The following is a 26,348-nucleotide window of genomic DNA, read 5'->3' as shown; positions in this document are numbered from 1 at the left end:
TAAAACAAGCCCAATAAGCGGAAATGACTATACAAGATTACAAAGGTAGTCCGTGGCAAAACTGGAGTACCATAGTTGTTTGGCATGCACACCAGAATGTGTTCCGACTTTTCAGCCTTAGATGCATAACAGGGACAACCCATATTGTTTGAACACATTCTGATTTACTCTAGCTTTGTTAACGTTTAATAAGGAGCAATCCCAGTATGCAATGCAAACAATGAGTTAACAGTCAGAAACTACATGTCCCAGCATGCCATGCTCTCCAGCAACCTCGGAAGTGGGTATGAGGGACGCCATTGCATTTTGGTAGTTACAGTCTCTCGGGACTGGCCCGCCCCTTGTGCCGCTTCCGGGGCCTACGTTTAAAGAAAACCCTACTGGGTGGCTTAGCGCCCTCGAGAGAGGTGCCGCCCTACGACCTTTGACCCCGGCCTGGGTGTCCAGCTCCTCGAATCTCTCCCACAGCCCAAAATGGCGGCAGAGGTGGATTTTGGGGATTTGGAGCTGTTCGAGGCGTTTGACCACCCAGAGGAATCGCTCCCAAAGCCCGTTCACACGCGCTTCAAGGACGGCGACGAGGAGGACGAGAACGGGGTTGGCGACACGGGGCCGCGGGAGCGGCTCCGGCAGAGCGAGGAAACGATCGAGCGGCTCCGCGCCGAGAATATCCTTCCCGCCCGCTGGGCCCGGCGCCCGGGCGTGGAGTGGGGGCCGTGCCCCCGTGGACGCGGGCGGAGATTCCACGGGGCCGGAACCCGGTGTAAATTGGTCTCGCCCCCTCGGGCGGGCTGGGAAGCGGGGGTTCGGGTTGCGTCAGCTGCCCCGGGGCCTCGGCGCCGACCTCCCGGCGACCCGCGTCCGGACTCGCTTCTCCCGTCACCCGGTCCGGGGCCGGTTTTTAGGGTCATTTCAGACTCTCGCCACTGCTCGATGGTAGACTTTCTGGAGTCGCCCGCTTTCATTTTCTTTGCAGCCCGGTTAGTTACTGCGGTCCTGTTGCCGTTGTGTATTGGGGGATGTCGGGTAGTGAGACTTCGGCGGAGACCTCATGTATTTTTTACTTATTTGTGCGTGTGCCTGTGCAGAGCTAGTGGTCCCAAGATGTAGAGTTTGGGGGCCTTGAGGAGTCGTGGGGTGCAAAGCGACATGGTTAATGGCCTGAGTGAGATTGGGGATTCATGTTCAAGTTCTTCCACTTTGAAATCGCTTCCGAAGTGAAGGTGCGTTGCAAACCTGTAGGGAAAAGGCGCCAAATGTTTCCATTTGACTTTATTTACCATGATGACAGCCTTTCTAGCAAGACTTGTTAGTGTGTGTGTTTACGGTCTTAGGGATTTTTTAAGAAACTGTACTGGCTTTATATATATATATATATATATATATATATATATACACACACACACACACACACATATGTATATATATATATATAATTTTGGTTCGGGTGGGGTTTTTTTCCTTTTGGAATTTTAAAGATCCCTAAAAGCGGTTGGTAAATTATCTGTTAAGGTTCCGAAGTCTGATTTTTTTTTTTCATGATGCCTTTTTCTTCAATGTGTTACTATGAAAAATTTCAAGGTACAAAAGTCGTTACCAGTTTGTTGTGCCGCGTTTACTGTTTCGCGTGTCAGGATGCTGTGGCCTTGGGCCGCTTTCCCGAGTGAGTGAGTGTTGAGCTGTGGGGGGACCCCCGCTGCTGTTTGAACCCCGGTCTTGGTCCCGCCGGTGAGCCTCCTCCCAGCTTCAGGGCCCGGTGCCTTTGCCATGTCTGTGTTGGACGGAATGAAAACTGTACTTGAATTTTTAGGTCCAAATGCCTAACCCTGCAACAACATTCCAGTATTGATTACAGTATTAATCTAAAGAAGCTCAGTAACCGTGTCATCTTCAAAGCAGTTGCGTGTCTTTTCACCGGATAACATTCTGTCACCAAAAGTGAGAGTTAGTAGTTGAATTTTATGACCTTTATGAATGTTTAATGAGGGCTTATACTCCTTAACACGTAATAACATCAAGAACTTAAAAGAAAATTGAACATTCTGACTCGACCAAGGTAGGAGATCTTGAAATTACACCATAGTAGTCCTTTTTTCTTTTTAATCCTGATGTTAATATCTAATCATAGTTTCTTTATAAAAAGGGTGTTTAGGATTTTTGTATCATTTTTATATGTTCAGCCTACTCAAATCAGAATAATCCTTTTTTTTTTTTTTAAACTTATGGGGGTAACACTTGACATTCTCATAATTGCATTGAACTGACTTACTGGGCGAAAATATTTGTGGAACAATCCAGAACATTTTGACTTAATGATCAGAACAGGCACATTGTCAACCCAGCTGGTTAGTCAACAAATGTTTCTGGGAAATCAGAATTAAAATTACAGTATTAATCTAAAATATTAGTTAAAGTACAAATATTTTCAGGCTTTCGGAATTTTGGGCTGCCAGATGCATGGTACCTGCTGGAGTAACTAACTGGCTTCCCTGGTGACTAGAAGTTTAAGATTTTAGAATTTAGATGCCTTTCAGAATAACTTCCTACCTTTATTCATCTATGTGAGCACACTTTATGGATTTAAACTAATTTTTGGTTAGTTATTAACTATTGACTATAACTACAATTCCTCAAAAATCATAATTTTTATATATTAAAATATACTTTAGATAAGCACGTTTCCCAATAGAGTTGATTATTTAAACATTAAGCATTTTATTTTTTTATTTTTTTTAATATATTTTATTGATTTTTTTACAGAGAGGAAGGGAGAGAGATAGAGAGTCAGAAACATCGATGAGAGAGAAACATCGATCAGCTGCCTCCTGCACATCTCCTACTGGGGATGTGCCCGCAACCCAGGTACATGCCCTTGACCGGAATCGAACCTGGGACCCCTCAGTCCACAGGCCGACGCTCTATCCACTGAGCCAAACCGGTTTTGGCGTAAACATTAAGCATTTTAAAGTGGATTATAATCACCTGTGTTCAAATGACTATGGTGTCATGGGTTATGCCAATTTATAAAAAGTAAACATTAAAATAGTGAAAAAGGAATTTATTTTTAGAATTAGTGCCCTCCATAGTGTCTGATAAAGCATTCTACAGAAAACCAAGGAAGAAAAAGAAATAAAATTATTTAGGGGAAATTTGTACCCCAAGTCTCTTGGTTTGGATCAGAAGTTTCTCTGTTTATCCAATTAACATTGCGTTTGTTTGGTTTTTACTTTATATTATGAGACATTTCAAAGAACATGAAAAGAAGAATCAATACCCATTTTTGATCACTTACATTCCCAGTGACTATTTTGCCATATTTTTTTCTAATCCCATGTGCACATTTCACCCCCAATATTTTAGCATGTATCTTTTAAAAAAAAAAAACTTTTTCGAGCATAACCACACCACCATTATCACACCTCGTAATTATGATTTCCTTGATAACATTCCCAGCCCAGTACCTACTCACATTTCCTCAACTGAACGGCTTTATAGCTGATTGTTCAAGCTGGGCTCCAACCAAAGATCATGCAGTTACATGGGGTTTTACACATAGGATGTATCTTTTATAAACTGAAGTTTGCTCAAGTTGAAACAACTTTATATTTTAAATTTATTTCTCTACTTGATGAGAACAATTCCAAATACAGACTGATGTATTTCATATAGAAATATGAGGCAGGTGAGAAGGAATCAGAGATTCAACTGGTCCCAGGTTCCCGACGGGATATATTGCAGTTTTCCAGGTTACTTTTTTTTTACTTTGTTTTGCAGTATTTGAAAGTGAAATCCAGAACAGTATGCTTTTTCCATCTCGACTTTACAATCTTGGATTTGAGATATTTAGTGCAATGTGCTCTGCCCTTCGAAAATAACCTATCCATTTATTTATGAAGTGTGTATTTTTCCTATATAGTTCTAAGGCAAATTCACTCTGATTCTTTTAGAAATATATTCTTGTAATCTGCTGGTTTACCCATCCCTTCCCTTCCCTCCTCCTCACTAATTTACAAAGAAACAGCCATCAGGTAAAGAAACTTTGTTGTTGAAAACTGAAAGGTTAACTGGTTTTTAATTTTTTGTGATACATTTTGAAGACATGTTATGTAAGGGATACCTCTGTGGAAAACCGTTAAAGTAGGTAAAGTGGTGAAACAGATTTTTCCTGAGAAAACTGTGTTCCTGGTCTTATACGGAAACTATTATCTTTGGTACTTGGGAATTATGTAGGTCATGTGTTTATATGTATGTATGCAAGTTTCGCTTTAACTCTTCTAAGAATATGTTTTAACTTCTGTTTTAGTGGAATATTGGTGAACAACACTAAGTTAGATGGACCTTTGTTACAGATTCTATTTATGAACAATGTTATTTCAAAGTAAGTCATTTTCCCTTTTCTAAATATAATGAATTCATGTGCTTATGAAACAATGTCTTCTATAAGAATGCTATTTTCATTTGTACTTCTCCCATCCTTATTCTTACAATTTATGGAATCCTGATGAAGAGCGAGGACATTGGAATCATGTAAACTTGAATTTGGTTTCTTTCTTTCTGCATATCTGAGCCTGGGCAGGTCACTGACCCTCTCTGCATACCAGTTTCCTCACTGGAAAACACGATATTAATAGTGACCACCTGTAAGAATCCAGTAGCCTCTAATTCAGCGGTTCTCAACCTGTGGGTCGCGAACAATGAAAGTACATCCTGCATATCAGATACTTACATTATGATTCATAACAGTAGCAAAATTACAGTTATGAAGTAGCAACGAAAATAATTTTATGGTTGGGGGTCACCACGACATGAGGAACTGTATTAAAGGGTCGTGGCATTAGGAATGTTGAGAACCACTGCCTAATTAAAAAAAAACACTACCACCGCAACAATAATGTTAGCCATTTATCTTGCCATGTCAGGTAACAGTCTTCCCTGTTGGCTATCTTCAAAGCTTCCCCACATTATATATATATTTATTTAAAATATTTTCATTGATTTCAGAAGGGAAAGGAGAGAGAAGAAACATCAATGATGAGAGAGAATCACTGATTGGCTGGTTCAGAGATCGATGCTCAGCTCTTGAACCACACCGACCAGGCATGATATATTTTTTAATATCAAAACTAGACCTTTGCAGAAAGTCTTTCAGCATGCTTGAGTCTAGTATGACTGCGTTCCTGCAGTGCTTGCTAGTGCTCTGAAATGGTTTGAGGCCCTTCCTCAAAGATTGGTTCTAGACATTTCAGACAGTTGCTTGCCCCGTCCCATGTCACTTAATCACGTTCTCTTATGTGCTGGGTAAAGTGAAGAAGGTAAAGGGAACCATATATAGAGTGGTACCTGTGGGGCAGGTCCATTACCTTCTTTGTCTTAGCAGAAGAGGAACCTGAGGGTCTGAGAGGAGGGGAAGCTGGATGGTGAGTGTAGCAGCAGCCAGATGCCCAGCACAGTTGGGCTCCAACACCATTGTCACCTTCAGATTAGAATCAGCATCTACTTTAGCTTGCGGCAGTCTAACTTGCACACCACCCACCTGCAAAAATCTTAGAATGTCAGAGCTAAAGAGACTTAACAGATCTTTGAATCAGAAGAGGAAGTTGGCTGCCCAACTGCTGCCTAAGCTGGGTTCCTTCGGGACCTCCCGCATGAGTCTGAAGAAGTTTTATGAATGTGGTTCTTGAGCTGGAAAGCTGGAGGAAGTAGACCTCAGTAGTTTTGCTGGCATTGCGTTTTTGTTTTATTTTTCAAGTTTAATATTTATGCATTGTATTTCCTTATGTGTGCATAGGGAATCTCTGGGAGGAGGATGCGAAGAACCGAATGCATAGGTTGCCTTTGTGTGGCAGAAATAGGCGGCTAACAGACAGGGTGGGAAGGAGGCATTTCATTGTGTAACCCTTTCACTTCTTTTGGATATGGAACTACTTGCATGTGTTATGTATTTAGAAGTTAAATACATGAAACTTATTTAAAAGTCCGTTTATTCTTAGCGCAGATGAGCCAAGCACTATGTTGGGTTATCATAATTGTTTCGTGAACTTGGCACCAACTATAGATCCTGAGTGTTACAGAGTTAATGATTTGATAAACCTGAAACACAAAGTAACAAAATGACACGAGGCATAATCTTGACTTCAGTCTGTTCCTTGTTTTACTCTTTCTGAATTCTGACCATTTTGTGCTCTCATGCAGGCAATATCATCAAGAAATAGAGGAATTTGTATCAAATTTAGTAAAAAGATTTGAGGAACAGCAGAAAAATGATGTGGAAAAGACTTCCTTTAATCTTTTGCCCCAGGTATTTCAAATTTAAGAGACTTTAAGATTAGTAGATTGTGCTTTTCACTGCTCATTATTAGGCCACCAGGACCCTCTTAAATCAAAGCCAAACTGATGAAGATGGTCTGTTCCCCTCCAGCCTTTCACCTGGCTGCTTTCTCTGTGGTCCGCCCAGCAGCCATGGGCTTTCTTTTGGATCGTGGCTCCTTTTCTCATGGGAATCAGATTCAGACCTGACTGTATGGAAAGTTGAAGGCTTTTCTTTCATTTTCTAACTTGGACATGGGGATTTGTGTAGAAAACTAATTTTAGGCTCCTCCAAAATCTGTATTTCTTAAGTTTATAGAATATGGATTCTTTTTCCCTAAAGCCAACATGTGCCATCCTTTCTCTCCACCGCCCCCCCCCCAGCCCCCCACACACACACGTTAAATAAATAGCATGCCCAAATAAATTGGAGACATTTTACTCTGTGAATATTAGAGCATGAATTTATGTTTAAAAGATCAGAATTATGTTTGCGGGGCCTTTTTAAAATTAGAAATTAAGGTGAGTCTCTCAGATAAGGATCTTGAGCTGTCTATCTGAAGTTAGAGAACAGTATTCTGATTAAATTTAAAATCACCTTTAGCCGAAACCAGTTTGGCTCAGTGGATGGAGCGTCGGCCTGCGGACTGAAGGGTCCCGGGTTCGATTCCGGTCAAGGGCATGTACCTGGGTTGCGGGCATATCCCCAGTGGGAGATGTGCAGGAGGCAGCTGATCGATGTTTCTCTCTCATCGATGTTTCTAACTCTCTATCTCTCTCCCTTCCTCTCTGTAAAAAATCAATAAAATATGTTAAAAAAAAATAAAATAAAATCACCTTTAGTTTTCACCTATATACAATTTTTTAAATAAATATTTTTATTGATTTCAGAGAAGGGAGAGGGAGAGCGAGATAGAAACATCAATGATAAGAGAATCACTGATCAGCTGCCTCCTTCACCCCCGCTACTGGGGATCAAGCCCACAACTCAGGCACGTGCCCTGACCGGAAATTGAACCGTGACCTCCTGGTTCACTCAACCACCGAACCACACCAGGCGGGCTATATACAATTTTTGAAGATTCAAGAAATGGGAAATACAGTTAACAATAAGAAAACACTAAATAATATTAACGTTTTGATTCAAGGTACACTTGAGAATATTTTGGTGGCTTGAGGTCAGTGAAGATGATAGTAGAATTGACTAGTAATATAAATTTACATATTTTAGTCTTTCTGGTTATCTGATTTCAAGAGAAACGAAAGTCTGCCTTATCAGTTCAAATGTTGAAAGTTCCATAAATTTATTAACACAAAAGTCATAGTATATGCTAATGCTTCAGAAGACAGTTTGTATATCTTTTTTAATTTCCCTACTTGTGAAATTTCTTTCATAAGCATTCCTACCTAGCTTAACTTAACTCACCCTAGTATGACCAAGTGAATTCAAACTTTTATATACCATAATGATACCATTGTGTATGTATTAGAAAATAAAGTGGGTGTGTCCAAATTGCTAATATTTGAGTTTTAAAGTTGAAACTTGGTTACCGTTTGTGATGTGTGTTTTTCTTTGTGTCAGCCATCCAGTGTTATGCTAGAAGAGGACCATAAAGTAGAAGAATCCTGTACCACTGAAAACAACAAGGAAGCTTTTAGTGTAAGTTTGGACATTTTAGCTTTGGAATTCTGAAGGTACATATTTCCTATCCTGTGTCAGTTGGGCAGCATTTAAATGATAATGTGGATAGTCACATGTCATCAGATGGTCACACATTCTTTCATTACATTTGTTACAAGCAACCGTGTGGACTTCAACTTTTAAATACTATAGTTTGCTTTTTAATGACTATTTTATTGTGACCTGGAGGCACAGTCAGCATTGCCTGGAGGACTTGATTCATCCTGACCGACCTCTCTGTGTTTATTTTCAAGAACTTGGAGGAAGGTATAGAAAACATGCTGTTGAACTTACAAATGGTTGAAGCTGAGAGGGGTACATAGTTAATATCACAGATGGCAGATATGAAATTGAAAACATTTTAAATAGAAGAAGCTTAACAGGGACGAACCTATGTTTAGGCCTTTTCAGTACCTGTGCGGAATTGAGCAATGTCAGTGCGATGCACTGGTGTGATTTTTTTGCAACTTACAATTTTTTTAAGATGATGATGTAAGCCTGGGTTCTATGAGAGGAAGACTAGTTTTCCTGTTTATGAAGTACTGTGTCCCATTGATCAACCGCAGCTTTAAAAACATGGGGCTGCTGGGGTGATGAAGAGCCCACACATCTCATTGAAAAGATTTACAAGGGAGGTCACATCTCTACAAATGCAATGAAGGCTGTTATTTGCAAAGGTGTCATTTTAGGTCATCCTATGCAGTGCCAAGTGGCAGAACTAGGGCAGTGATTGGATTGAGAACAAAGGCACATTTCAACTAAATGTTTAGTACGTAGGAATTTCTATCAGGCTTGTAAAAAACAAAGTGGTTTGTCTCATTTTTTTAAAAAAAGCGAATTCCATGGTACTGGAGTCAAAGACTGAAATGCTATCGGGCACTTTAAAGAAAGATTTCTGAATTTGAACCAGATCACTTTTCATTTCTCTTCTAAACTGAGATTCTGGGATTTAGTGGCACCTGCCTGGAAAATGGGAATTGTACACATTTGTTAATTTGATTCTTTATTTTATTTTGAATATATTTTTATTGATTTCAGAGAGAGGGAGAGAGAGATAGAAACATCAGTGATGAGAATCATTGATCATCTGCCTCTTTCACGCCCCCAACTGGAGATCTAGCCCACAATCTAGGTATGTGCCCTGACTGGGAATTAAACCCTGACCTACTACCTGGAACTCTCCTCTCTCAAACTGCAGTGAGGCTCACTCCCTCAAATTACTCACGTCTTGGTTTAGAGAGGCTCAACCACTGAGCCATGCTGGCTGGGCTAATGTTCTTTAATAAATACTAATAAATATTTACTAAATGCTCCTTTGTACTATGGACTGTTGTAGGTTTCAGGGACATAGTAATAAAATTTTAAGAAAGGCAAAGTCCTTGCCCTCCTTGAATTACATTATAGTGGGGAAGGCAATGCTCTGAAGAAAAATAAAGCAGGCTAAGGAAGGAGTTAGTACCTGAGGGGTATTTGGTTTATATAGTGAGTACTTGGTGACAGCCTCTCTAAACCAAGACGTGAGTAATTTGAGGGAGTGAGCCTTACTGCAGTTTGAGAGAGGAGAGTTCCAGGCAGTAGAAGGAAGTGGAAAGCCCCGGGCAGAAGCACGCATACATTGCCCACTATACATAGCCAGTACTGTCTATTCTAAGCTCCTAAGGATACTGTCGTTCTTTTCATTTTACAGATGGGGAAACAGGTATGGGAACTAAGTAACTTGCCAGTAGCCCCTTAGCTAGGAATTGGTGAAGTCAGGCTTTTCATCCATGCTTCTGACTGCACAGCAGAGGCTCTAGATCAGTGGTTCTCAACCTGTGGGTCGCGACCCCTTTGGGGGTCAAACGACCCTTTCACAGGGGTCGCCTAAATACACCCTGCATATCAGATATTTACATTATGATTCATAACAGTAGCAAAATTACAGTTATGAAGTAGCAATGAAAATAATTTTATGGTTGGGGGTCACCACAACATGAGGAACTGTATTAAAGGGTCGTGGCATTAGGAAGGTTGAGAACCAGTGATCTAGATCCTTACATTGCCTTCCAGGCCACAGTGAGGACTTCAGATTTTACTCTGAGTGAGATGAGAAGCCATTGGAGGATTTTAAGTAGAAATGGGATGTGATATAACTTGAATTTATAAAAGAACTGGCTCTCTGTGGAAAAGTCTGTAGCTGGTTGCACATGAAAGCTGGAAACCAGTTAGGAAGTTAATGCACTTACCGCAGGTGAGATGAAATAGCTTAGACCAAGATGATGATGATGGCGATAAGAAGTGACTTCTAACCTGAAGATGCTTTGAAAGTAGAACTGATCAAATACTTTGATGAACCGGATGTAGAATATGAGAATGAGGGTAGTCGTAATGACTCCAGCTTTTGTCCTTGGCAACTGGAAGAACGTTGTTGCCTGTTCTGTGATGGGAAAGGCTGGAGGGAGGAGCAGGTATAGAGAGGATAGGGTTCTAGTGCGGTTTAAATAGGTGAGTTTGAGAAGCCTCTTACATGTCCAGTGAGGGCTGTCAAGTTGGCACTGGCATATACAAGGTCAGAGTCTAGGAGCAGTCAGACGACCATCATTTAAATTATATTTCATAACACGGGTCTGGAATCACATAGAGGGGGACTAAAGGGTGGCCTTACAGAATGTAGAGAGATGGTTTATAAGAGAATGTTCTTATTCTTAGAAGGCCCATACTGAATTACGTAGGGGTGAAGTATAAAAATCGGAAACTGGAAACTAGGAAGTTATTGTACTCATCTCGGGCCAGATAAAATAATGGCTTATACTGTGATGATAGAGGTGGTGACTTATATTGTTTACACGGCTCAGTAAAAAGTAAATCTGAAAAAATAATGAGAGTATGTGTGTGAGAGAGAGAAAACAGATGTGTGTACTAAAATGTCAATTAATGCCGAAACCGGTTTGGCTCAGTGGATAGAGCGTTGGCCTGCAGACTGAGAGGTCCCAGGTTCGATTCCGGCCAAGGGCATGTACCTGGGTGGCAGGCACATCCCCAGTGGGGGGTGTGCAGGAGGCAGTTGATCGATGTTTCTCTCTCGTCAATGTTTCTAACTATCCCTCTCCTTTCCTCTCTGTAAAAGATCAATAAAATATATTTTAAAAAAAAAATAAAATAAAATGTCAATTAACAATTGTTAAATCTAGATGGAGGGTACATGAGTGTTCATTATACCATTTCTTCAACTTTTCTTTATGAGATTTTTCCAAAAAAAAAAAAATGGAGGGAAAAGAAAAGACTGGGAGGAAAGGAAATGGAATCAATATACAGACAACTTTTCTGAGGGTCTTGTTGTAAGGGAAACAGAGAAATGGGGAATTGGAAGGAAAAGTGAGAGTTGTGAGCAAGTTTTTATTTTTTAAGTCTGGAGAGGGTACAGCTGATAGTATGATTCAAAGAGAAAATGCTCAATAATCGTGGAGGCATAGGGAAATATAAACATGTAGCTTTTACTTACACATCAAAATCTGGCTCCTTTTACGAGGGAGTTGATTATTTCTAATAACTTCATCCAAAATAAATCGTTAAAACAGTTAATCATAGTCTTACATTACTCAATGTCTTCTTTTTCCTGCTTCAATAGCAATATTTTTTGACTTGTTTTCTGCAGGTTGTAGGAAGTGTCCTGTATTTTACTAATTTTTGCCTTGATAAATTGGGGCAACCGCTACTAAATGAAAACCCTCAGCTTACCGAAGGATGGGAAATACCCAAGTATCCTACATAGTGAATGAAGATCTTTTATTCATCTTGCCATTAAGTTCACCTTTTAAAAGTTTTACCAAATTTTGCAGACAATGATAACCATTCCTTAATAAAATTTACTAAAGGTACCAGCAAGTCTTCAGCCACATTGTTTCTCTAGAAGGGCAAGAAATACAAGTAAAGGCCAAAAGGTTTGTGTGGGGAGTTGTTTTTATTTTGTTTTCTGCTTTAAAAAACAAACACAAATCATAAACTCCTTTAGCTTGAAAAGTTAATATTCTTTATTGCTGGCTTACTGTAAATAAATTACAGATGAAGCTATAATTTTAATATAGAGACTGTATTAAATGTTTAAATTGGTATTGATTGGAATTCATTGGTTCATGCCTAGTGTGTCTGGGTGGGTGGAAAGTTTTAAATTGTTGCTGTCACTGTGATTGCTGCCTTAAAACCATCTGCCCCTTGCCATGTGGCCTAAAGGAATATGATCTGTTTGCCTTGGTGCTTATGGTACGAACCCCTGGCAAAACTCAGAGGTAACAGATCAATCAGGAGCATCCAGTTCTTGGTTGAAAGTGCTGTTGTTTAAATCACCAAGTACGGGAGCTGAAAGTGTACCCATTGCAGATTTTAGTCATCTGTGATCAGCGCACTTTCTAAGTTCTGGTACACTTTGCTGTCATCTAGTATTTTATCGATTTGCTTTTATAGTTTCACTTACATTGTGAAAATCTTTGTTTTTTGACCAAATAGGCCAAGGCCTCACTGTTTCAATTGTGGTTCCGAAGAACATCAAATGAAAGATTGCTCAATGGTAAAGTTTTTTCCCATGAAAAAAAATATCTTTGAACCAGAGCTTCCTAGTGTTTCAACATATTTATGGCATTGTGTGATATGAAGAAACTTCCTCTGTTAGTTTCCTGTGGTCTTGGATTTTGAAAAATTTACTTAAATTCTAAGGCATTAGATTGTTTTAAAACTTGATTACAGTGCTCTGTATTTGAAATGAATGGAAGATTATTAGTTAATTTCAGACTATATTTTTAAAACTTGATTTTATGTTATGGTAATACTGAGGTAATAAAACATTAAAGTGACTGCTTCTCTTTCTGGCTTATTTTTCTAAAATATCCAGCCTCTTTTCTACTTGTTCCTTATACATTAAAAACTAAAATAATCTGCTTGACCTAAGCAAAGGGCTTAGATTTATTTAATTTCTGAAATATTTGTGAAGTGCTTGATACCATTCTTTTCAAATACATTATGATTCAGCCTCGGAATGCTGCGCGAATAAGCGAAAAGAGAAAAGAGTACTTGGATGCCTGTGGTGAAGCAAACAATCAGAACTTTCAGCAGCGGTACCATGCAGACGAAGTCGAAGAAAGGTTTGGAAGATTCAAGCCAGGCGTTATTAGGTACTTGTTGTCAGTTTCCCATAGAATGCCATTTCTGTTTCCCCAGTACGTATTTGAGACATTGTGTATTTAGGGTAATTATCATTATGTAAGTTTTCTCTAGCAAGGCTCTAGATAATATACATCAAGTCATTTGAAAACGTTCATTGAAATCTTAACTACAAGGTGTCTCCCCAAAATGTATACATACACTTTGAATAATTATAAAGGTGGTGTTTATTAAAATACATTTCATTTTCAAAATGTAATAGAATCTACAGACATCGTGTGTATACGTATTTTTGGGTCACCTTGTGTATATTTGATAGACACCATGCCACATGCTGTGTAATGTAAGAATTATTTTAAAACATTGGAATAGTGTGTGTTTTCATCCAAACAAAGTATTTCATCTTCCCTTTTTCTTTATACTTAGTGAGGAACTTCAGGATGCACTTGGTGTGACAGATAAGAGCCTGCCACCGTTTATATATCGAATGCGCCAGCTAGGATACCCACCAGGATGGCTCAAAGAGGCTGAACTGGAGAATTCAGGGCTTGCGCTCTACGATGGAAAAGGTAATATCAGGTTAGATAAGTCAACTTCAGTGTCATCTATTTTTTTAAAATTAAGGAATCAATAAAATGTGATAGGAATGTCTTCTTTAGTATGTGCTGAGTTAACAACAACAAAAAATAACATGATGGCATTTTCTTTGCTTTGCAAAGAAGGAACTAAAATCTCACTGTGAATTGTCAGATGGTTATCTAGACCTGTTCAATGACTGCCTAGGCCAGAGTACCAACTCTCCAGCTAGTGCCCCTAAGTTCTTGCCTTTCTCAGTAATGGTAACAGATATACCCACCAATGCCAGGAGATCTATAAAAGTTAAAATATATATGGCATCGCCCTAACTGGTTTGGCTCAGTGAATAGAGCGTCGGCCTGCAGACTCAAGGATCCCAGGTTCGATTCTGGTCAAGGGCATGTACCTCGGTTGCGGGCACATCCCCAGTGGGGAGTGTGCATAAGGCAGCTGATCGGTGTTTCTCTCTCATCGATGTTTCTAACTCTCTATCCCTCTCCCTTCCTCTCTGTAAAAAAACAATAAAATATTTTAAAAAAAAAAAATATATATATATATATATATATATATATATATATGGCCTCTTATAATCTAGAATTCCTCTCTTAGATATCTACTCTAAAAATATTCACACTTGTGCATAGGGGACTTGGGTGTGTATATATTTTTGCATTGAACATGATAGTAAAAATTAAAAACAACATGAAGTCCCCACAGGAGAATGGCTAAATAAACCCCAGTAGATCTGGGCTGTGGAATCCCTACAATATTTAGAGTGGAATAAACCTGTATGAGCTGACATGGCAAAATCTCTGTGCAATGCCAAGTGGAAAGCAAGTTTCTGGATTACTTACACACTGCGACATCATTGATCTCATGTTGTGAAAAGAAAGAAATCCACGTGGATGAAACAATCCTGTGTTTTCTCTAAGGACTTACTTATGTAAAATATTTTTAAAAGATCTTGACCAAGAGCCATCTAGATTTTAGGGTTTAGCCACATAGATGCCTTCCCCGACCACCTCATTCACCCACTGTCCTCCAGTTTTTCTCACCGTGCCCTGTGTGCTTCCTGCAGACCCTGTCACCGTTTATATTTATTTCTGTTTTACTTGAGTGGTATATATTTTCCCAACTAGATGGTAAGGTTTACAATTGCTAAAACCATATCCATTGTATTCAATATATCCCCAGCATGTGGCACAGTGCCTGCCTGGCACATGGTAGCTAGTAAATAAATCTTTTTTTATAAAATGCAAGTGTCTGAACCAATAGTCAGTGCTTATTCAAGCATAACAGTGCTTATCCATAACTGAGACAGGAAAAAGGATGGATACAGATTTTAGTTTTATCTCTAAGGCTCTAAATATTTTTAAATGAAAATGTTTCTATATATTACTTAGGCAATTAAAAATAAAAGTATTTTTAGAAAATTTATCACAATACCAAAGAGGTATTTAGCACAGTCCTTTTAATAAATCTTCAGGTCATGCTAATATTCAAACTCTTTTCTTTTTTAGCTTATTTGTTTGGGTAGGGATTCTTTGGACAAAAGGCTGTGGATAATTCAGAGTTTCTTAAATTTATTTATTTATTTATTTATTTATTTATTTTCATTTGTCTAGACAAGGGGTGGGCAAACTTTTTGACTCGAGGGCCACAATGGGTTCTTAAACTGAACCGGAGGGCCGGAACAAAAGCATGGATCAAGTGTTTGTGTGAACTAATATAAATTCAAAGTAAACATCATTACATAAAAGGGTACGGTCTTTTTTTTTTTTTTTTTTTTTTTTTCAGTTTTATTCATTTCAAACGGGCCGGATCCGGCCCGCGGGCTGTAGTTTGCCCACGGCTGGTCTAGAAGAGATAAAATGGCTACTCCATCTCAATTGACAATGGTCTAATGTTATTTTATCCCATGTGTATAAAATCGCTTTATTTTTATTTTCTTTTTTTTTAAATATATATTATTGACTTTTAGAGAGAGAGAGAGAAATAGAAACATCGATGACTGAGAAACATCATCAATCAGCTGCCTCCTGCATGCCCCACACAGGGGATCAAGCCCGCAATCTGGTCATGTGCCCGGACCAGGAATCGAACCAGTGGCCTCTTGGTTTGACGCTCAGCCACTGAGCTACACCGGCCAGGCTATTTTTTATTTTTTAAAATCCTCAGCTGAGGATATGTTTTTATTGATAATAGAGAGAGGGGAAAGGAAATGGAGGGAAAAATAACGAGAAACATCAAGAGGCCAGACCAGACCAGGAATCGACCCTGAAACCCAGGCCTGTGCCCTGACAAGGGGAATTGAGCCAGCAACCTCTTGGTATGCAGGATGACACTCAACCAAATGAGCCACTCCAGCCAGGTGCAAAATAGACTTAAGCAACCCGTAGAAGAACCAGATTTGCCAGATATTAAATATTTTATCAAAGTAACACATGCATGTTGTTGAACAGTTTTGACCTAGTGGTTTGGACATACTGTGATTAAGGTCCTTAGAATAATGCTCTTGCCATGAAGGTAAGCACCCTCCAGGTCTGCTTTTGGTCTGGAGAGAGATTTATATTGGCATCTAGCAATATTAACCCTTTTGATGGTCTGTAATAGATGCTGCTGATGGGGAAACAGAATCTGGAGAAATACAACACAATCAAAATGTCACTTATGATCTCTCGAAATTGGTAAACTATCCAGGTTTTAATATATCTACTCCCAAAGGAATTCCAGATGTAAGTGTATTGTTTCTTTATTCTTATGAGCTATGTAAATTGTTCAAAATGTTAGCTTTATTTAGCAATTACTGTTACATAAAGAAGTAAATGTGTTCAACTTTTAAATTTTCTTTATGTTGACTAGAATCTTAAGTGACATCTTATATACCTTAAAAAAATGGTGGTGTTTTTTTTTTTCAAAGTAGAATTTTTCATCTTATATGAGAATGATTTCTACACTTTTTTTCCAACTCTTATGTTTCAAAATTCAACAATTAACTCTTGTGATGGTGATGGTAGCAGTAGTATTTTAATTTTAAAAATGCATGGGCTAAATTAAGGGCTGAATTGCCTGGCACAAGCCATCAGAGCGAGCCTCTGAAAGTGGATCCAAGACCTGGCCCACATGGGAATCCCCTTGCGGCCTCATAGGAAATGCACACTCTGAGTCCCTTAGACGTAATGGACTCAGTCTCTGGAATCTACAGGTTTGACAAGAGCCCAGAGTGATTCTTAGTAACAGTCACTATTGAATGTGCTATTGGTGATGAGAGAGAAATGTGGGACCTTAAAGAGAAGTAATCAGTTTTGAAAGGGAAAGAACAGAAGATAGAAAACAGCACAAGTAAATGTGTCAGGAGGAATGAGCAGTGAGCAGTCGGGGGAGGGTTGAGCCAGCCAGGTCGGATAAGAGCCCTTGTTGGTACTGCTTATAACTTCTACCTGTAGTAAGCAGGACATTTTGGGGCCAAGTGATTTTTGTCAAGTAGCTCTTAGTATTCAGTCCTGACTGTTCTGTAGGCAGAGTTGAGGGTTTTTTTTCCTTCAGTGCACCATTATTTTCATTAATTCCCCAAAAAAGGAAAAGTCACGTATGAAGCAGAAATGTAATTTGATACCTCCACTTTACCTTCTTTGAACAGAAATCTCAAAGCATGGTGTTCCTAGGTACACGCTTATTCCTTCCTTCTCTTCTCGTCGTTAGGAATGGAGGATGTTTGGTTCTATACCAATGCAGGCCTATCAGCAGAAGGACGTGTTTGCCAGTTACCTTACTTCAAACTTCCAAGCGGTAAAGAGACTTTCAGAGTCTTCTATAGAAACGTATTGCATGTGGCTGTGGGATTCTGTAATGCATTAGCATCTTATTGCCTCGCTTGCTCTGTATAAAAGCTCTTGCTGTTTCCTGGTGAATCAAAAGGAGAAGGTAGCTGCATTCGCCAGTGACATGGACTTGATTCTGGATTGGTTTTCTGTGTCATGTTTAAGTGAAGGGATGGGTGAAGTTTCATTTCTTGTCTGCCCGCTGTAACTGTGGTTTGGTTCCTCCGTTAGCCGAGTGTGAGGTCTGGCTCCAAGAGGTCTTCGTCTCGGTCCAGCCCTTGTAGTCCCAAGAAGCAGAAGGGGAGCAGCTCGGGTTCCCCCGCGGACATGGAGCTCGACTCGGGTAGGTTTCACCTATCTTGTGATTTTATTGAGAAGGTAGAACAAATTCGCATGCTCCTGAGTTCTGTAAGAAAGAAGAAGCTCTTTGTGAGCACCAACTAAATAGTAAATTTTATTCTTGGAGATCCGAGCATCACCACTGTCAGCGGTAAAAGCTGGGTTGGAAGACATACTTGGTCTGAGAGATGCATGGGCCAGTGTGCTGGGTTCCTGAGTTAGGCAGCCCTAGATCCCGCATCACCTTCTCTGCCCCTCCCCTCCCCCCCCCCCCCCCCTGCGCCCCAGCAGTCCTGCATCTGGCCTGGCCCCTCGGATGGGGCAGTGCCCGGAGACCAGCAGTGGCAGCTTGGTCCAAGGAGGTAGGCAGAGCCAAGCCAAGCTTCCCCAGTGATTCTTCCCAACTGTGTTGTGTGGTTTTTTGTCTTGTTTCTAATTATTATTGAATTTATTGAAGTGACAAACAGGAATGGCCTGAAATAATGTAGTGACTATGACAATCTTCAGGAAAGGGTGGACCCTGGAGAGCCAAGGACCTGGGTGCGGCAGAAGGAAAGGAGGACTCTCAGATGGTCAGCAGGGTTCAGTTTTGGAGTCTTCAGCCAGATACTACTTGTGCTGCCATTAGCGAGAATAGCAAATTGGAGAAGAGTCCAAATTTTGAAAGAAGATCCTTTGTTGTGCACAGATTGGATCTGCTGTGTGTGGGGGACAGCCAGCTGGTGATGACCAGTGACCAGTTAGCTATATGAACCCACCGATCAGGCAAATAGTCTAGACTAGAGACACAGAATTAGAAATAAGCCCGAGGGTTGTCTCTGCCGCGTCTGCCTACCTGTGTTTCCTCCTGCCTTCCACACACTCAGCAGTCCAGCCAGCCTACATTTCCAGCCAAGCATTCTACTGCATTCTTTCGCGAATTCCATCTTCAGCTACAGGAGACAACCTAGAAATTATCCTGTATCTCCATGCTGTTGTTTGTAGTGTCTAGCTCTAACATGATGTAACAGCATGAAAACATTTGCCAAGGGGTTGGTTAATGTTCCTGGCACTGGAAGGTCCCGCAGCTTCCCCTGCAGGTGTCCCTGTTTTCAGGTGGCTTGAGGATGAGGTGAACGTCATGTATGAGAATCCACAGGGTTTTTTCCCCTTCAAGCCAGTTATTTTTGGCCATTGAATCTCTGACTCTCCCCAAGTTCAAGTAATACATGTTAGTACAGCCAAGTGCTCTGGCAATTGAAAGTTTCTTGCCTTTCTTATTGCAGATGCGGAGGCCCTGCATGTATCTCCGAGTGGGAATGCTACTCGGTTTCAGCCACCATTGCCCCCTGACACTCCTCCACTACCACGGGGAACTTCGCCCACCTTCATTCCTCCGCTCCCCAAGGGCACCCCACCACTGACTCCCAGTGACTCACCACAGACCAGGACAGCACCTGCGCCCACGGAGGAGGACACACTGACTCTGGAAGAACTCGAAGAGCAGCAGAGGCGGATATGGGCAGCCCTGGAGCAGGCTGAGAGCATCAACAGCGATTCTGACATGCCTGTTGACACACCTTTAACTGGAAATTCGGTTGCCTCTTCCCCTTGTCCAAACGAGCTAGAGCTGCCTGTCCCAGAGGGAAAACCATCTGAAAAGCAGGTGCCAGATGAGCCTGAGCCCGAGGAACAGGACACTTGTGCAAAGAAATCAGAAGTTGAACATCCAGAGAGTCCAGAGTCCGACACGACATTGCTTTGTCGGCAGGACAAGGAGGAGTCCGCCGAGGGAGGCTCTGAAGGTGCGCCTCTCGATGACGGCAGTGTGGTATCGAACGGTGACATCAGGAACGGAGGCAGCCAGAAGCTCCTGCCCCTGGACCCCAGTCCTTCCACAGCCACTAAAACTCACAGTCCTATCCCTGATATGAGCAAGTTCGCAACTGGAATAATGCCATTCGAATTTGAGAATATGGCAGAATCGACTGGAATGTACCTCAGGATAAGAAACTTGTTAAAGAACTCACCCCGAAACCAGCAGAAAAACAAGAAGACTTCTGAGTAACTGCTTGAACAGCACCAAGACCTAGTTCATGATCTACACCTTTGTGTCCTGGCCACTAGTACCAAGTGGGCAGATGAACCGTCTTCCTGTTTGTCCCTACCATGTTTAAAAATCTGTCCGAGGCTTATTTGTGGCTTAAAGTCAGGCCTGTTTTTAATGAATGGAAAGATCGGGCTCGCTGGTTTACCGTATTTTATTCTCACTACTAAAAACGTGGGGGATCGCTTCTCGGCCTTTTGGCTAAGATCAAGTGTACTATCTGTTCTTATCAGTTTAAAAACGTGGGGGAATGTAAGTATAGAGCTTTAGAGGTAGTTTGCTTATACTATTTTTGGGTTGTGAGTGTCCGTGCAGAGTGATGGTTTTTATCGTCTTTTGTACATTGTTTTCCCTTTCTACATTTTGCTAATTATCTTGTATATAAGTTTAATAGATCACTTTTTTAAAGAAAAAATTCTAACCATTTTAAATTCACATTTCAACTTCAACAACCAAATGAGAAAAATCAGGGATGAGCAGCTTTATCCCGCTTGGGGTATTTTTGTAAGTGATTTACATACATCAATTTTAATGACCCTTTTATTTTTTTATAACTTCATTCTTCATATAAGCTTGCGACACAGGTATGATCGATCATCTTTGTATACAAAGGTTTAATAAATTAGTTTTCAAATCATAATCTAAGACTTTGAATACAAAAAGGTGATTCACAGTTAAATTAGTAAATAAAACCCTGTAAATTTGGAACTAAATTATGTGGTTGTAAAAATTAGTGGAACTATAAATGGAAGAAAAAGCAAAGGAAATATAAGAAATTGGAAAATTTGGGTGTTTTCAGTGGTTTTCAACCTTAAATATAAAGGAGCAGAATCTTAATCATTTTGAAAATAATGGCGACTAGCCTTTGTACCAAAAAAAAAAAATGATAATAATTTCTGGACTTGAACCCCAGGATAAATAATAGTTAAAAGTAGAGAGTAGACATAAAAAAATTGCTTTTAATTATCAGGTCTATAAGAGCTGAAACAATGGGTGTGTGTCCCCCCCCCCCTTTTTTTTTAATTCATTGATTTTAGAGAGAGAGAAATACCGAATTGTTGTTTCACTTATTTACACAGTCATTGGTTGCTTCTTGTGTGTCCCCTGACCGGGGACCAAACTTGCAACCTTGGCTTATGGAGACAACACTCTAATCAACTGAGGTACCCCACCAGGATCTGAATCTGTTTTTTGCAGGGGGTTTTTGTCTTTATGTGCAATACTATTACATCTTTATAGTCAAGTTCATGAAAATAAATATTTAAGTGATCTTGAACTATTAGTCTCAAGTAGTACAGGGTGGGGCAAAAGTAGGTTTACAGTTTGTATGAAAAATAATCCAATAATTAATAAATAATAATATAGGAATAAACTCATACACTGTAAACCTACTTTTGCCCCACCTGGTACTATCCTGCTCTTAGGCCAGCAGAGGGAGTAAAATAGAACCATTCTGGCTTTAGTTTTCATTTTGACAACTTCAGTCATCCAGTTGTTCTATAAACAGTAAAGGGAAAGGAAATTATATATGAAAGAGGAAAATTTATTTTCAAAGCCCTCACAGAACATGCTAGAAATTGAATAAAATGTTAAATACTTTGGGCTTTTTTCTCTAGGAGTTGAAGTACATAAAAGTAACCTCTTCTATGATCTTTATTACTCAGTAATTCTATCGGAGAAGTATATTGTCACCACGTTATATATGTAACATAAGGAAATTTCAGGGGCATAGAGGTTAAAGTACTCGTCAACATCCAAGCAGCAGTGATGGAGAGGCCAGTCTTCAACCAGAGATTTGCCTGTTCCCTAAAACAGCGGTCGCCAACCTTTCAGACCTCATGGACCACCAGTGGTCCGTGGACCACCGGTTGGCGATCGCTGCCCTAAATCGCAGAAGTGGTTGTCTAAATGTGCCTTTAAAAAAAAAAAAAGTTTTGCCTGGCCGGCATGGCTCTGTTTGAGCGTCAACCTGTGAACCAGGAGGTCATGGTTCGATTCCCAGTCAGGGCATATGCCAAGGTTGTGGGCTCCGTCCCCAATATGGGGCATGCAGGAGGCAGCCGATCAATGATTCTCATCATTGATGTTTCCAGCTCTCTCTCCCTCTCTCTTTCTCTATGAAATCAATAAAAATATATTTTTTAAAAAGTTTTGATTTTAGAAGGAAGGGAGAGAGAAACATCAATCAGCTGCCCCCGCACCCCCGCACCAGGGATCAAGCCAGGGCACGTTTCCTGACTGGCAACTGAGCCACACCAGCCGGGGCTAAATGTCCCTTTAAGTATTGCATTAGCAGAATCTGAACAACAGAGATATCTAACAATTATCTCCTTAGCATATGCCACAGATGAAATGTTAAGGTATGTTTGTGCTTTACCCCATTTACGCAATCACCATATTAGGCATGTTTTGTAAACTTCATTTTTTTAGAGGAAATGCCTGAGACACACAGCTGGTAAATAACCTAGTGAATCTAAGTTTAGACCGCTCTGATCGCCACATCCATGCTCTTACAACCATTGTCCTGCCTCCTTGCCAAAAGCCCTGGTTTCTCCAAAAATTGGCTTCTAATTCTTGATTCATTCAATTACATATTGAGGCAGTGATAGACTCTGCTTTAAGGAGCTTATACACGAGTGGGAGAAAATACTTCTTAGTTCCGAGATTCACTAAGTGGCCATGTAAGGAGGGAAGGTACCTGGGTTATTTTAGGGTAATGGGAGAAGCACTTAGGGAGGACTGGCTTCAAATTCACAGGGCCATGGGTTTAAGTTCATTTGGAGGGTATTTGAAGACTCCTGTCAAGAGAGAGCCTTTGAGCTAATCCTTAAAAGCGTAGGTAGGAGGATTTCCATAGACAATGAGCATCAAAATGTACAGGAAATCACCTGATTAAAACAAGCAGATACTTGCTGGGCCTGGAGTGGCTCGGTTGAGTGTCATACTGTGCACCGAAAGGTTGCCAGTTCGACTCCTGGTCAGGCCATACTAGTGTACCTGGGTCTTGGGTTTAGTCCCATATGGAAATGTTTCTCTTACATAGATGTTTCTCTCCCTCTCCCTTCCTCTCTCTGTAAAACAATTTTTAAAAATCATTAAAAACAAAAACGAGCAGACACTCAAGAATTGTAGGATGGTAGAAAAAAAGACTGATGTAGAAAAGTTCACTGATGTAAGAACTCTTGATGCTTTACTATGGAGTTTGAATTTTATTAGGGAAAATGACCTAAAGATTTATCAGTGCAGTGACCTAATTGAAAATATCCAAGAGGAGTTTTAGGAAGAAAAATCCTGAAACAGAATTCAGAATAAATTGGAGAGAGGAGACATTTTATAGAAGGGGGCCCAGAAAAATGGGAAGTAGTTGCCTTCCGAAGGTGCCCCATTTTTAAAACTTATTCTCTTGGCTGTATTTGAGTATATGAAGAATGTTGGATGGAGGAACAAGGTACTGTTTAGACTTGTCCATGCTGTGACAGGGCTCCAGGTGTGGTAGGTGAGGTCATAACCAAACACTTGTACTTCAGGATGGACTTGGCTCAGGGGTGGGGACCAGTTTCTAATCTTTGCCTTGGGGTGAAAGGAATGTGAGCTGTAATACACAGGCTGCTAAAACAAAGCCAGCTCTTTGCCACCTCCTTGCACAGGTAAGTAGAAAGCCTTGCTAAACTACCAAATGGCGGATTTCTTTTTTCAAAAGATTGCATTTCTCTAAGTGCTCAAAGATTCAGTCTACTTTCTACCCACAAGAGCCTTCCTCCTCGTTGGTTCTGTTCTTCAGGTTCTCTGCTGGAATCATTTGTCCCTTCTGTCTCCTACTGTGTAGATTGTCATTAGAAGGTAAAACAAACAAGGGTGTTGTAACAATTGTGACTACCCAAGTAGCTTGTAAGGCGTAACTCTGTTCTCAAGAACCCATGTCCACACAAGCTGTGTTTTTCTTCAGCATTTAGAATTATTTTTTCCTTCAACTTAATAGATTTGTTGGAATTAGTGGTATAAATTCACTTTTAAATGTTTAGGATTAAATTATTTTGTTAAAGTGTTTATAGTGTTCAGTTACAGAGCCATGACTATATTCTTAATAAATCAGAAGTCTATGAACAAGCATGCTTTGTAAGTCTCCAGCAATCTAGCTAGAATATTGGAATATCAAAAGTGCAGCTGTCCAAAAAACAGGATCTTTTTTTTCCTTTTTGTCTCCAAAAGAAATAACTGCATTGGGGTGGGGGGGCAGAGAATGAGGCTATAAGATTAAATTAGAGTAAAAAGAAATCCTTCCTTATAGTGTTGTAGAGCACGTCTTTGTAATTCACACTTGGATTTAAATCTATGGGTTTTATAATTTAGAAAACAGCATTTCTGTAAAATTCACATCTCATACCCTCCCATTAGCTGGTGTTAAATGTCTAGGCTTTAGGTCCCACTTTTAGTGCATTTTCATTTGCAATTAATTTATACCCTTTTATAACCATTTAAAGAGTAAATTAAGGTGAAAATGTTTTATTTTTCTTTATTTAAAATGCTTTTTAAATTATAAGTGGAAGGAGTAACAAAGCCATGCATTTGAAGGAGAATAACCCATAGATAGGACACCCAAATTGTTACTTGTCAAATTTATTTTCTCAGCAAGACATTTTCTAAACCCAAAATGTTTATTTCTTCCCCAAAATGGAAATTCTTGATTTTGTTGCTGAATATAAATGTAATATATATATATATATATACATATATATATATATATTTGTTTCATAAATGTAAACAAGTAAAAGTCCTTTATATATATAAAATCACAAGTTTCAGTTCCCATTGCTCGATGTTCACAGTTTGGTATAACTTTTTCTGAGCAAATACTAAGAATTTTTTTTAGTATTTTGTATATATAAGTCTTATAAGTATGTGTTTTAATAAAAGTGAGATTATGCTACACTTTCCTTGTCAGTATTTGAAATCTATTATTTTTTTTAAATACATTTTTTATTGATTTTAGAGAGGAAGAGAGAGAAACATCAATGATAAGAGAGAATCATTTGCTCAGCTAACTCCTGCAAGCCCTCCACTGAGGATCAAACCTGCAACCTGGGCATGTGCCCTAACTGGGAATTGAACCATAATCTGCTGGTTCATAGGTTGATGCTCAACCACAGCCAGACCAGTAGGGCTGAAATCCTTTTTTATTTTATTTTTTTTAATATTTTTATTGATTTCAGAGAGGAAGGGAGAGAGAGAAACATCAATGACGAGAGAGATTCATTGATCGGCCTCCACACCCACTGGGGATGGAGCCCGCAACCCAGGCATGTTCCCTGACCAGAAATCAAACCATGACCTCCTAGTTCATAGATAGATGCTCAACCATTGAGCCATGTTGGCTGGATGAATCTATTATTTTTAATGGCTGCATAATAGCATACAACATTTTATTCAATACTAGAGGCCCAGTGCATGAAATTCATGCATGGGTAGGGTCCCTAGGCCTGACCGTCAGTCGGGGCTGATCTGTGGGGCAACCGGCGGGGCGATTGGGGTGACCAGTGGGGCGATCGGGGCACCCGCTTGCACCCACCTTGGCCTGGCACCGCCCACTCACCTGCTCCACCATCCCACAATGGTGCCGCTCCCATTGGGCCAGCAGCACCTCCACTGCTGCCTGCCACCTCCTGGTGTTCAGCACACATCTAACTCCCAGTTGTTCGAACTCCAGCCCGTAGGGACAATTTGCATATTAGCCTTTTATTATATAGGATTGTTTACAATATTTTGTTAACAATACTGCAGTGAACATTTTATTTATTTTTAAATAGATCATTGATTTCAGAGAGGTTGGGAGAGGGAGAGAGAGATACATCAATGATTGCTGCATCAAACATTTTAAAAGGCAAATGTTTGAATATTTGTGCAAATGTATATAGGACGCATTACTATATTATCAGATTGAATATGTTTTTATTGCAATTGTTATTTCTTCTGTGACTTGGCTTTATAGCCTTTGCTCATTGTTCTATTTGTTTACTTAAAGGAGCTATTAAAAATATATACCTTTTGTTAAGTACACTGTAAACTTATGTTTTTGATTTGTCATGTATATTTTTACTTATTTATGATGGCTTTTGAGGTACAGATGTGTCAAATTGTTAGGAGTCAAATCTTTGAATCTTTTCCTTTATCAATTGGCCATTTTGGTGTGATGATCTATTTTGCAAAATCATTTTTGTTTTGCAAATTCACCATCTGATATCCAATAATGTGGTTATTGATTAAAGCTGATATTGAAAAATTATTTCTGTGCTCACTTCAGCAGCACATATTCTAAAATTGAAACAATAGAGATTAGCATGGCCCCTGCAAGGATGACATGCAAATTGGTGAAGCATTATTTTAAAAAATGGAAAATTACTTCCCTCCC

General features: G+C 39.9%; 1 protein-coding gene across 2 annotated transcripts; it reads left to right on the top strand.

Annotated features, from left to right (window-relative positions):
• Positions 1 to 21,266, top strand: ZCCHC8 (zinc finger CCHC-type containing 8). Of its 2 annotated transcripts, XM_081113471.1 has the most exons (14): positions 1 to 667; positions 2,014 to 2,056; positions 4,304 to 4,378; positions 6,193 to 6,298; positions 7,889 to 7,966; positions 11,622 to 11,725; positions 11,842 to 11,907; positions 12,470 to 12,530; positions 12,989 to 13,131; positions 13,547 to 13,689; positions 16,310 to 16,431; positions 17,399 to 17,485; positions 17,749 to 17,860; positions 19,122 to 21,266. In XM_081113471.1, the coding sequence occupies exons 1-14, from the start codon at positions 475 to 477 to the stop codon at positions 19,901 to 19,903; spliced, it is 2,115 nt and encodes a 704-aa protein (XP_080969597.1). In that variant the 5' UTR covers positions 1 to 474; the 3' UTR covers positions 19,904 to 21,266. The 2 variants fall into 2 exon arrangements, with proteins under 2 accessions (XP_080969597.1, XP_080969598.1); XM_081113472.1 differs by lacking the exon at positions 11,622 to 11,725 and having other exon boundaries at positions 465 to 667.
• The last annotated feature ends 5,082 nt before the right edge of the window (positions 21,267 to 26,348 follow it).

This window comes from Myotis nattereri, assembly GCF_964212035.1.
Source record: "Myotis nattereri genome assembly, chromosome: 19".
NCBI lineage: Eukaryota > Metazoa > Chordata > Mammalia > Chiroptera > Vespertilionidae > Myotis > Myotis nattereri.
This window is presented reverse-complemented; position numbering and strand designations above follow the sequence as displayed.

Excerpts from the sequence above, each read along its gene's own strand:
- ZCCHC8 (XM_081113471.1), top strand. The coding sequence starts at position 475 with ATGGCGGCAGAGGTGGATTTTGGGGATTTGGAGCTGTTCGAGGCGTTT. Across the intron at positions 7,967-11,621 it reads ACAACAAGGAAGCTTTTAGT|GTTGTAGGAAGTGTCCTGTA; the intron begins GTAAGTTTGGAC and ends TGTTTTCTGCAG. Across the intron at positions 11,726-11,841 it reads GAAGGATGGGAAATACCCAA|GTACCAGCAAGTCTTCAGCC; the intron begins GTATCCTACATA and ends AATTTACTAAAG.